Raw genomic sequence first — 11,051 nt, 5'->3', positions numbered from 1 at the left:
CCTCATCGAAAAAAACTTCCTCCTAATGCTATACTGACATTGGGGCCCACGGATTTGTCAACAAAGTTACATTTTTTAGGTGCTTCAATGTAGGAGATAAATTCACAACGAAGCTGTGGAGCTCGCGGGTAGTATCATTTATTATCACTCGGGCAGCAAATATCCGTTGGGTTTTGGGCTGCCCTGTCTAGGCTTTCTTTTTTAACATGCGCAGTCCACGACATACTGGTTTGTATTTTTCTGAGGGCTGTCATATATCGACCGGCCTATGGACCTCCCATCCGAGGTTTTATTTTTCCTGAAACATTGGCAGCCCAATTTATGTATTTTTTTAAAGAAAACACAGAGGTTTGTTCTATTTTTCTATATAAGAATAGGAACGCCTGGTCCAAATTTTGTTTCCCTTGTAACTATATTATATATATTTAAATTATTTTATTTGTTATTATATATTATTGTTATTGTCATCATATATTTAACAGATACTTACATATGTAAGAAAACAATATCCCATATCTTATTAACTTATAAAAATAATTTCTTAACAATGAAATACTGTATTTTTTTGGCAACGAAAATTCTGAAAAATGGGACAAATACGTGCCACATTTTTGGAGGCTGAAATGTGGGCCAATAGGTCGAAGCCAACGCAAGTCATTGTCAACTTAGTCAATAAATGATTCTGACATCGTTAGTTGTTGGATTTACATCCAACAACCGGCATCCATCTTCAATCTCTTGTCTTCTTTCTCCAGCGCCACCGGGACCACCTGCTCCTGCCTCCTGCTGCTAGCAGCTCTGCTTAGCACGCTTCATTGTGAAGCGCTAGCCCACCGTTGGACATGCCATCCCTCCACCCTTCCACACCTCCTGTTCTTCTCCACCGACTAGCGAACCACACCGCACCAGAACTAGTTAACCCTCGTACACCTCTTCGTCTGTGACTCTACTTCTGCGTCTTCCCATTTCCGCCTCGTTGTTATCCGGGGCCTCGCTGTCGTCCACCACCTTGGATGCACTCGGCACAGAGTAGTTAACATGGTCAACGAACGACATCCATCGGAAGTAGACTGTGCGTGGAGAGGCTGACAGCTGGGTCCACGGCCGCACGCAAGGAAATACCTCCTTATTACACGCAAAATAATGATTCCTCCACCTGACAGCTGGGACCCACCGGAAGGGCCTCTGTATTTCACGAAAAAAATATTCCCCCTGCTAACAGGTCGGACCCACCAGCTATATCTTTGCACGCAAGGAAGTGCCTCCTTATTACGCACAAAAAATGAATACCCCTGCTAGCTGGGACCCACCATAGTGGGAGGCTGACTTGTGGGTCTACTAAGTTGACGGGGACGGAGGGCTTTGTAAACTTAGTCAATATGAATGATTCTAGATCCATTAACCGTACGATGTCCATCCAACGGTGGTAGTGCTTCTTCAACCTCTGGTGTTGTTGCTCCAGCCGCCCAAACCAGCGTCGGTCATGCCGTGTGCTCCTGCTTCCCGTGGCCAGCTATGATGCCGCGGAGGCCTCTCTTCCCCCTACTACTCCCACCGCTGGCCAGGCCCTGCGGTGACGGCAGCCTCACACCACAGTCGAACCAGTGAACACTCGTACTCCTCTCTGCATGGGCATCCACTGTCGCATCTTCCCTGGCTCCGCGTCGTCCCCTTCCTAGGCCTCGCCATCGTCCACCGCCCTGGTGCTCTCGCCGTGGTGTGGTCAACGTGGTCAAGGAACGACTTTCATTGGAAGAGTACTGTACGTGGAGAGGCTGACAGTTGGGTCCACGACCGCAGCAAGGAAGTGCCTCCTTATTTCACGGAAAATAATGATTCCTCCACTCGATAGCAGGGACCCACCGAACGGGCCACCGTATTTCGCAAAAAAACGTTACCCCTTGACTACTGGGACCCACCAACTACATCTTCGCATGCAAGGAAGTGCGTCCATATTACGGGCAAAAAATGATTCGCCCCCCTGACTGCTGGGAACTCACCAGCTACATCTTCGCACGCAGGGAAGTGCCTGACAGTCAGGACCCACCCGGTCGAAGCGTACGTAGCATTGTCATTCTAGACGCGAACGTGTGCATACATACTGATCGATGTAGAGGCGCGCACATGTGGTAGTAGAGGCGCGCATGTAGCATATACATGTATGTATAGCGGCCAGGGTGCAAGAAAGTAAATATGCCCACTTACGTACATACGGGTGGGGTCTCGAACGCCCACTCACGCATACATACGGCCAGGGCTCGTGTACATGGCTGTGGCTGGGTCGAAACGGAGAAACTGCGTCGTTGTCATGTTCATGGGGAGGCAACGGAAGGCGTCGTGTTCATCAGGAGGCAACGAAACGCGTGATGTTCATCGGGAGCCAACCGGCTTGGACGGAACAGCCGAAGGAAACGAGGCCTGGCGTACCGCAGAACAGAGGAAACGGCCTCGTGTTTGACCGGCCACGATGGAAACGGGATCCTATTCATCGGGAGGGGTCTGGCATACCGCAAAACGGAAGAAACAGACCTCCTACGGTCGAAACGGGGTCCTGTTGATCGGGAGGGGTGTGGCGTACCACAAAACGGAGGAAACGGGCTTGTGTTGGAGCGCTACTGTCGAAACGGGGGTCCTATTCATCGGGAGGGGTGTGGCGTACCACAAAATGGGACTCCACGGGATGCTGTTTTTATCCACCGTCGACCTCCTCCACCCTCCACGGGCTACTGTCCATCCACCATCGACCTCCTCCAGCCTCCACCTGCGACTGTTCATCCACGGGCTCCTGTTCATCCAGCCTCCACCGGCTATTGTTCAACCAGCCCTCTCCACGAGGTCCTGTTCAACCACCCCTCCACCGGCTACTATTCAACCAGCCCTCCACCGGCTACTGTTCAATCAACCCTCCATGAGGTCATGTTCATCCAGCCCTCCACGGGGTCCTGTTCATCCACCAGCTCGATCGATCGGGGTTCTGTTCATGCAGCGGCAACGGCCTCTACTACCACGGGTTCCTGTTCATCCAACCCCCACTGGGAACTGTTCATCCAAACCCCCCAACAACGCTCACTGTTCATCCAGAGGCAGCATCGATCGGCTTCAGTTAGCAGCAGTATCGAAGGAATCGCTCGATCGGGTTCAGTTAACAGCCATCGATCGATTGCTCGGGTTCAGAAACGCGTAGCCTGCAGTGCAATCGCTCGGGTTCAGTTAGAGCACAACGCCTCACACACACGCGTGTACGTACGAGAAAAACACGCATCGCTCGGCCCCCGACCACCCACCGTAACCGGGAACTCCCCTGATATTTTCCTCGCCCTCGCTTCTACCACGGTTTTTTCCATCATGGACGGCCCAAAGAATGTCATGAAACTACATCTCCGGCACTCCCAGGCCCAGGACGAAAAGCCCATTTTCTGTCATGATTTTTTTTCATAGAATTAGGACCCCACCACATCTATGATGATACCGGGTTTTGTCACAATTATCATCATAGAAGTGTCATAAGTATGATAGAAATTTTTTTGTTTGGCCCAAAATGTCACGGATGTGTCTTTTTTTTGTAGTGTTCGGTCGTGGTCATCAAGGGTGATTCCTCCTTTACCACTCCCGATACGACTCTACCGTGCAACCCCTCAAGTGTGAACCTCGAGGGTGGTTCCTCTTATGTTCACCTTGACGATTACATCGAGTGGAATCCACCGAGGGTGATTCCTCGGGTTTTCCCCTTGATGTTTAGACAAGTGGTTACCTTAACTTTACTTGAGACCTTGGTGAAAGTCGGGCGGACCCGGAGAGCACCCGCAAGATAATTATGTGGCACGACCGGGCATTCTGGGCCCTTGTCGTAAGTCCACAAGACGGGGCGACGGGGTCACATCGATCGTGAGTCTCTGCTCATCTCCGCAAGCTAATAATACACTATGGTTTGGGTATTTGTTCTGAGTTGGCCTTTGTCCTTTATGCACTAACCACCACGCGAGAATAGTTATGGGCCTCGATGACATAGTATCAGGCAAAGCTTTGCCAGATGTCCAGTTCAGCATTGCGGCACGGCTAGGCCGGCACTATCCTTTAGTGGTGGAGCCTAGATCCGCCCTACTCGCAACGACCCGGAGTGCAACGGGCGATGGGCCCAGACTCCGGAGTGCTTAAGATGTAGACCGGCGGGGACCTCTCTGATGAGCCTAGGTAGGGCTATGACGTGTTGATCTTCCGAGGCCGGCCATTGACCCAGAAAAGTGTGTCCGGCCAGAGTAATCAAGCGTGTTGGAAAACGTGGTGCACCCCTGCAGGGAAGATTATCTTTTAATAGTCGTGTCCACGGTAAAGGACGTTCAGACTTATATCCTGGTCTTTTACAACTAGAAATGGATACTTGAGATATGTGGCCCCGGGATTGCTTTCTCGCAAGGAGTCGAGGAAGGATCTCTTGGCATTAATGCTACAACATGCTTGTTAATTATAAATTTCTATTCTTTACTCTTCTACTTGCTGCAAGATGCTTCGAGCTGCTTGAAGATGCTAGTCTTCAATAGGCTAGGCCTTCCCTCTATTCTGGCATTCTGCAGTTCAGTCCACAGATACAACCCTTCCATTTGATACCAATGCATACTTAGTATAGATCTGATGCTTGCAAGTACTTTGGATGAGTACTCACAATTGCTTTACTACCCCTTTCCCCCTTCTTTCTTATTTCCGGTTGTTGCAACAAGATGGTGGATCCTTGGAGCCAGATGTCACCACCGACGGATACTACTACATGGAGACTGCCGACGACCAGGAGTCGTCAGGAGGTCCTAGGCAGGAGGCCTTGCCTCTTTGATCTTTGTTGCTTTTGTGTTTGCCTTCTTAAGGCAGTCTTGTCTAACTTTATGTCTATACTTAGATATTGTTGATTCCGTTGACGCTTGTGTATCGAGCTTATATTCGAGCCCTCGAGGCCCCTGGCTTGTAATATGAAGCTTGTATTGTTTTTATTTGTGTCTAGAGTTGTGTTGTGGCATCTTCCCGTGAGTCCCTGATATTGATCGTACACATTTGCATGTATGATTAGTGTATGATTTAATCGGGGGCGTCACAGTGGCCCCCTCTGGTAATTCTTTTATCCAATATTTTTCATTTATTCCAAAATAATTTTTCATGAAATTTTAGCTCATTTGGAGATGTTCATAATATGTATCTCTGACATGGCTTTTTCAGGTCCAGAATTCCAGCTGTTGGCAATCTCCCTCTTCATGTAAATCTTGCAAATTAAGAGAAAAACATTAGAATTGCACCCCCCAAAGTATTATATTGATAAAAAAACATTATAAATAACACTCGGAAAACATGATGAAAAATGGAGGCATCAGTGGCGGCTCTATATCGTAAAACGCGATGATTCCTTCTCTCTGATTTTTCTCTCTGCGAAACGGTAATTATGGAGTTAGAATTAGGGCAACCGAAGGCTCGAGGGGCCCACAAGCTCACAGGGCTCTTGGGTGCCCCCCTCCAGTAGTTCACTTCGCCAATATTTTTCATATATTCTGAAAATAATCTCCGTAAATTTTCAGCTCAATCCGAGTACTTTTATTTCTGCACAAAAATAACACCATGGCAATTCCGCTTAAAACAACATCTGTTCGGGTTAGTTCCATTCAAATCATGCTAATTGGAGTCCAAAACAAGAGCAAAAGTGTTTGGAAAAGTAGATCATTTGGGACGTATCAAGAGTTCCGACAGGCTAGTGCTGGTCAAATCAATCATTGCTGCTAGGCTGGTTCACCAATTGCCTATGCTAGATGCGCCTATTTGGGTTTTGGATGATATGAACAAATGGATGTGTTCTTTTCTTTTCAGCTGGCAAAGAGAAGGTCAATGGTGGGCAGTGCCTTGTTGCTTGGAACACTATCTTTGTGCCTACTTGCTTTGGAGGGATGGGCATAAAGAACCATATGTTATAGGTGCTTCCTCTAAGGGTGAGGTGGGAATGGTTGCAATGAACTAATCCAGATAGACCGTGGCAAGGGCTTGCTCTCATGGTGGATAGCGATGCTCGATTGGTCTTTGATAGTTTGGTCAACACCACAGTGGGAGAATGTAACCAAGTTTTTTTCATAATGGATCGATGGATCCATGGTTTTTCGGTCGAGGACATTGCACCTTTGATCTATGCTAGAGTCGACACCCGCACCAAAAACCACAGAACAATTTAGGAGACGATGGTGGATGAGTATTGGATCCAGGACGTTCTGCCAAAAACCTCTTTTCATGGTGCAATTGCACCTGATGCATCTGCGACATGCCATTGCTGCTATGCAGCGCGACTACCACGCCCCTTATGTTTTCGCTTGGCCTTGCGTGACATCATATGTTTATTCCGCTAAATCCACCTACTCACGCCTATGTCAAGGACTAGTTCGATCCACTATGGCGGCCTGCATCGGGAGAAGTTGAGCTCTAGTTAAATGTAAGATATTCGCTTGGCTAGCTGCGCAATACCGACTATGGACATCGGATCGGCATGCGCGCCATGGCCTTCAAGACATCCCATCTTCCAAGATGAAGATAACATTGATCACTTTGCAGTTCAGTGCGTCGACGCTAGAGAAGTTTGGCATTACTGCTTTGACGCGTTGCAACCCCTATACTGAAGGAAATATGCCCTGGAGGCAATAATAAAGTTATTATTTATTTCCTTATATCATGATAAAAGTTTATTATTCATGCTAAAATTGTATTAACCGGAAACATAATACATGTGTGAATACATAGACAAACAGAGTGTCACTAGTATGCCTCTACTTGACTAGCTCATTAATCAAAGATGGTTATGTTTCCTAACATGGACAAAGAGTTGTTATTTGATTAACGGGATCACATCATTAGTTGAATGATCTGATTGACATGACCCATTCCATTAGCTTAGCACCCGATCGTTTAGTATGTTGCTATTGCTTTCTTCGTGACTTATACATGTTCCTATGACTATGAGATTATGCAACTCTCGTTTGCCAAAGGAACACTTTGTGTGCTACCAAACGTCACAACGTAACTGGGTGATTATAAAGGAGCTCTACAGGTGTCTCCAAAGGTACATGTTGGGTTGGCGTATTTCGAGATTAGGCTTTGTCACTCCGATTGTTGAAGAGGTATCTCTGGGCCCTCTCGGTAATGCACATCACTTAAGCCTTGCAAGCATTGCAACTAATGAGTTAGTTGCGGGATGATGTATTACAGAACGAGTAAAGAGACTTGCCAGTAACGAGATTGAACTAGGTATGGGATACCGACGATCGAATCTCGGGCAAGTAACATACCGATGACAAAGGGAACAACGTATGTTGTTATGCGGTCTGACCGATAAAAGATCTTCGTAGAATATGTAGGAGCCAATATGAGCATCCAGGTTCCGCTATTGGTTATTGACAGGAGACGTGTCTCGGTCATGTCTACATTGTTCTCGAACCCGTAGCTAGGGTCCGCACGCTTAAGGTTACGATGACAATTATATTATGAGTTTATGCATTTTGATGTACCGAAGGTTGTTCAGAGTCCCAGATGTGATCACGGACATGACGAGAAGTCTCGAAATGGTCGAGACATAAAGATTGATATATTGGAAGCCTATGTTTGGATATCGGAAGTGTTCCGGGTGAAATCGGGAGGTTACCGGAGTACCGGGAGGTTACCGGAACCCCCCGGGAGGTATATGGACCTTAGTGGGCCTTAGTGGAAGAGAGGAGAGGTGGCCAGAGATGGGCCGCGCGCCCCTCCCCCCCCTTGGTCCGAACTGGACAAGGAGAGGGGGTCGGCCCCCCTTCCTCCTCTCTCTCCTCTTTCCCCCCCTCCACGAATCCTATTCCAACTAGGAAAGGGGGGAGTCCTACTCCCAGAGGGAGTAGGACTCCTCCTGGCGCGCCTCTCCCGGCCGGCCGGCCCCCCTCCCTTGAACCTTTATATACGGAGGCAGGGGCACCCCCTAGAGACAAGTTGATCCACGTGATCATATTCTTAGCCGTGTGCGGTGCCCCCTTCCACCATAGTCCTCGATAATATTGTAGCGGTGCTTAGGCGAAGCCCGGCGACAGTAGTACATCAAGATCGTCACCACGCCGTCGTGCTGACGGAACTCTTCCCCGACACTTTGCTGGATCGGAGTCCGGAGATCGTCATCGAGCTGAACGTGTGCTAGAACTCGGAGGTGCCGTAGTTTCGGTGCTTGATTGGTCGGACCGTGAAGACGTACGGCTACATCAACCAAGTTAACGCTTCCGTTGTCGATCTACAAGGGTACGTAGATCACACTCTTCCCTTCTCGTTGCTATGCATCACCCTGATCTTGCGTGTGCGTAGGAATTTTTTTGAAATTACTACGAAACCCAACATATACCTCGGTCGATGGCTGCGGACACATTCATGGACTGGTGGCTTAGGCACCCCGGTAGCTTCAGGAAAGCGGAGAGGCGGGGCTTTGACTCCTTGGCGATTGGCATTGCTTGGTCATTGTGGAAGCGGAGGAATGCACGTGTTTTCAAATGATTGGAGCAGCAAGTTGGAGCTCACGTCTTAGCTTCTCAAATCTTGGATAAAATCAAGGACCGGAAACTTGCACAAAATGGAGACATCAGTTTAGGTAGCTAGCATTGTGTGGAGTGGGTGTCACCTACGATGATGTTCGCATCCTGCTTGTAAACAACATTTGCTCTGTTCTGTAAAATTAAGGTATGCTCTTTAAAAGAACATGTAAATGACCTTTTATGTATTACTCCTCCATTTTAGAAGAAGTGTCTTAAGTTTAGTACTAAAGTTAATAAAAAATTAAAATTAGTATAAAATTAAGACACTTATTTTAAGACTACATGAGACATGCGTGACAAAGGGCAGACTGGAGAAGCTTACGGAAATGAAGTGATAATGGACAAAAAGGTGCCACGAAGCAAAAGAACCAGGAAAGAAGGCGTTGAGCTCCACTACCAACGCATATCTGACTTCACCACCCACAGCTAGCTGTGCCATGCATCAAAGAAAGAGGAAAGAACAAAGCAGTATTGGTTCCGGTGAACAAAACCAGCAGCACGACAATTAAGCCAGACTGGGCTACAATCAAAGATTATAGCCGGTCTGGAACATGACAGTCAAGGGCCCCCATCGGTACACGTTGCAATCCAAACCAGGCATAAGAGAATGAAGGCAAACACAAAACTTCCTACGATCAACTTACACAAAAATGCTCCGGGAAAACATAAATTTCCCCTCTCTCTCTCTCTCTATCTCTCTCTCTCTCTCTAATTAATCTGAGCTCTGACTTTCTGAAGCTAATATCTCGATTTCTAATAAGCTATTGTGCTTCAGGATCTCGAAGCGAGGCATCAACGAATCTCACAGCTGCACCCCTCGCCGCCGTGCAACCCCAGCCGGTTCAAGCACAAGCATATCTTCTGCCTCTCCGAGTATCCCGTCCTAAGAACACCATCCGCTTTTCGGCTTAGCGGCGGCTGGTAGGGCGGGCTTATGGACAGGTTCAGGTCGATCATGCCCACGCCGAGGTTCCCCGCCAGTGACGGCGGCAAGGACACGCTGTCGTCGGCGTCGCTGCTGTGGCCGCTCGCATCGGGCGAGCAGCTGGAGCCGCCCGCGAGGTGGTGAGGGCTGGCGCCGCTCGCCACGACGGGGGACGAAGGCGTGTGCATCCCCTGCACGGCGGTGGTGCCAGCATTGAGCGGGCGGTGGGTCTGCGGGTCGACGCCGCGGGCGAGGAGCTTGCGCTTGACGTGCGTGTTCCAGTAGTTCTTGATCTCGTTGTCCGTCCTCCCCGGCAGCCTCCCGGCGATCAGCGACCACCTGCAAAGCAAGGAAGCCAAGAATCAATATCACCGCCGTCCGCCGTCACATCGCATCCGACACATATATTTCAGTTCAGATTTTTCGATGGCCATAGCAAGCTGGGGCTTAATTAGATGGCTTACTTGTTTCCGAGGAACTCGTGAAGCTTGATGATGAGCTCGTCCTCCTCGTCGGAGAAATTGCCGCGCTTAAGGTCCGGCCTCAGGTAGTTGATCCACCGCAGCCGGCAGCTCTTTCCACAACGCAGCAACCCTACACGAATACATGCAGACGAATCAACATCACCCTCCCACACGGCCGGCATGCATGCCAATGTTGAGTCCTGATACCAAATAAAGATATACTATGTTGTACCTGCTGCTTTGGGGAGCGATCTCCAGCACCCTTCTCCATGGTCCTTGATGTGGGCGATGAGCCGCTGATCCTCTTCCTTGGTCCAGGCGCCCTTGTTGGTGTGCGCCTTCTCGCAGCACGGCGATCTCCCCATGTCCGCCGACGGCCCACAGCCCTAGGCAAGAGAGAGAGAGAGAGAGAGAGAGAGAGAGAGAGAGCGAGAGAGAGAGACAGACACAGCCCTAGGCAAGTGACGACTGTGGTTTGATCTCAGGGAGGAAAGAAAGGGGTTATATGGTGGCGGAGAAGGAGGGGCGGAGGGAGAGAAAGCGGGGCGAGGTCGAGGTGGATGGAGAGAGATAGAGCGGAAAGGGTCCCATTCCCATTGACCCGGATCACTCCGAGACATTTGACCGAGTTGGTGCGAGGAGAGAGAGGAGGGGGTGAGTGAGTGGTTGCGGAGCCCCAGGGACGGATTTGGTAGGTTGGTAGGTAGGGAATGGCATGCTTCTGCTCCTGTCCGGAGCCCCTCTTCTTCTTTCTTTCTTTCTTTTTTTTGCGCATCCCCCCTTTCCCTCCCTTGTCCTATCTCATCGCTTCAATTGTTTGGTTTCATAGATAATTGCTCCCGCACTTGCAACCTGTGTCAATATTCTAACAAGTTAGCTCTGATTATCTATTCATATTAGTGTGATTTGTATAAATAATTGTTTATCAAACCCGTGATTTACCTACCTAAATATTTTAGTTGATAATCACTTATTTGGCAAGAACTTAATGTCTTGCCAAACAAAACATAATTTTATTTGTCAAGTGATGAATAACATACGAGAGGGAAAGAGGAGTGCTGGACCAAGGACGAAGTGGATGATAGAACCTTATACTCTTTT

General features: G+C 48.7%; 1 protein-coding gene across 1 annotated transcript; it reads right to left on the bottom strand.

Annotated features, from left to right (window-relative positions):
- Positions 1-9,066: 9,066 nt before the first annotated feature.
- LOC125555846 (myb-related protein 308-like) lies at positions 9,067-10,523 on the bottom strand. Its single transcript, XM_048718673.1, has 3 exons — positions 10,183-10,523; positions 9,951-10,080; positions 9,067-9,825 (listed from the first exon to the last, which is right to left on the bottom strand). The coding sequence occupies exons 1-3, from the start codon at positions 10,313-10,315 to the stop codon at positions 9,354-9,356; spliced, it is 735 nt and encodes a 244-aa protein (XP_048574630.1). The 5' UTR covers positions 10,316-10,523; the 3' UTR covers positions 9,067-9,353.
- Positions 10,524-11,051: the final 528 nt, after the last annotated feature.

The sequence above is a fragment of the Triticum urartu genome, chromosome 5 (genome assembly GCF_003073215.2).
Source record: "Triticum urartu cultivar G1812 chromosome 5, Tu2.1, whole genome shotgun sequence".
NCBI classification, from domain to species: Eukaryota; Viridiplantae; Streptophyta; class Magnoliopsida; order Poales; family Poaceae; genus Triticum; species Triticum urartu.
This window is presented reverse-complemented; position numbering and strand designations above follow the sequence as displayed.

What these genes read in the sequence shown, in the direction of transcription:
- LOC125555846 (XM_048718673.1), bottom strand. Translation starts at nt 10,315, where the DNA reads ATGGGGAGATCGCCGTGCTGCGAGAAGGCGCACACCAACAAGGGCGCC. An exon ending in ATCGCTCCCCAAAGCAGCAG is followed by an intron (nt 10,081 to 10,182) that starts GTACAACATAGT and finishes GTATTCGTGTAG; the next exon opens with GGTTGCTGCGTTGTGGAAAG. An exon ending in CACGAGTTCCTCGGAAACAA is followed by an intron (nt 9,826 to 9,950) that starts GTAAGCCATCTA and finishes CTTGCTTTGCAG; the next exon opens with GTGGTCGCTGATCGCCGGGA.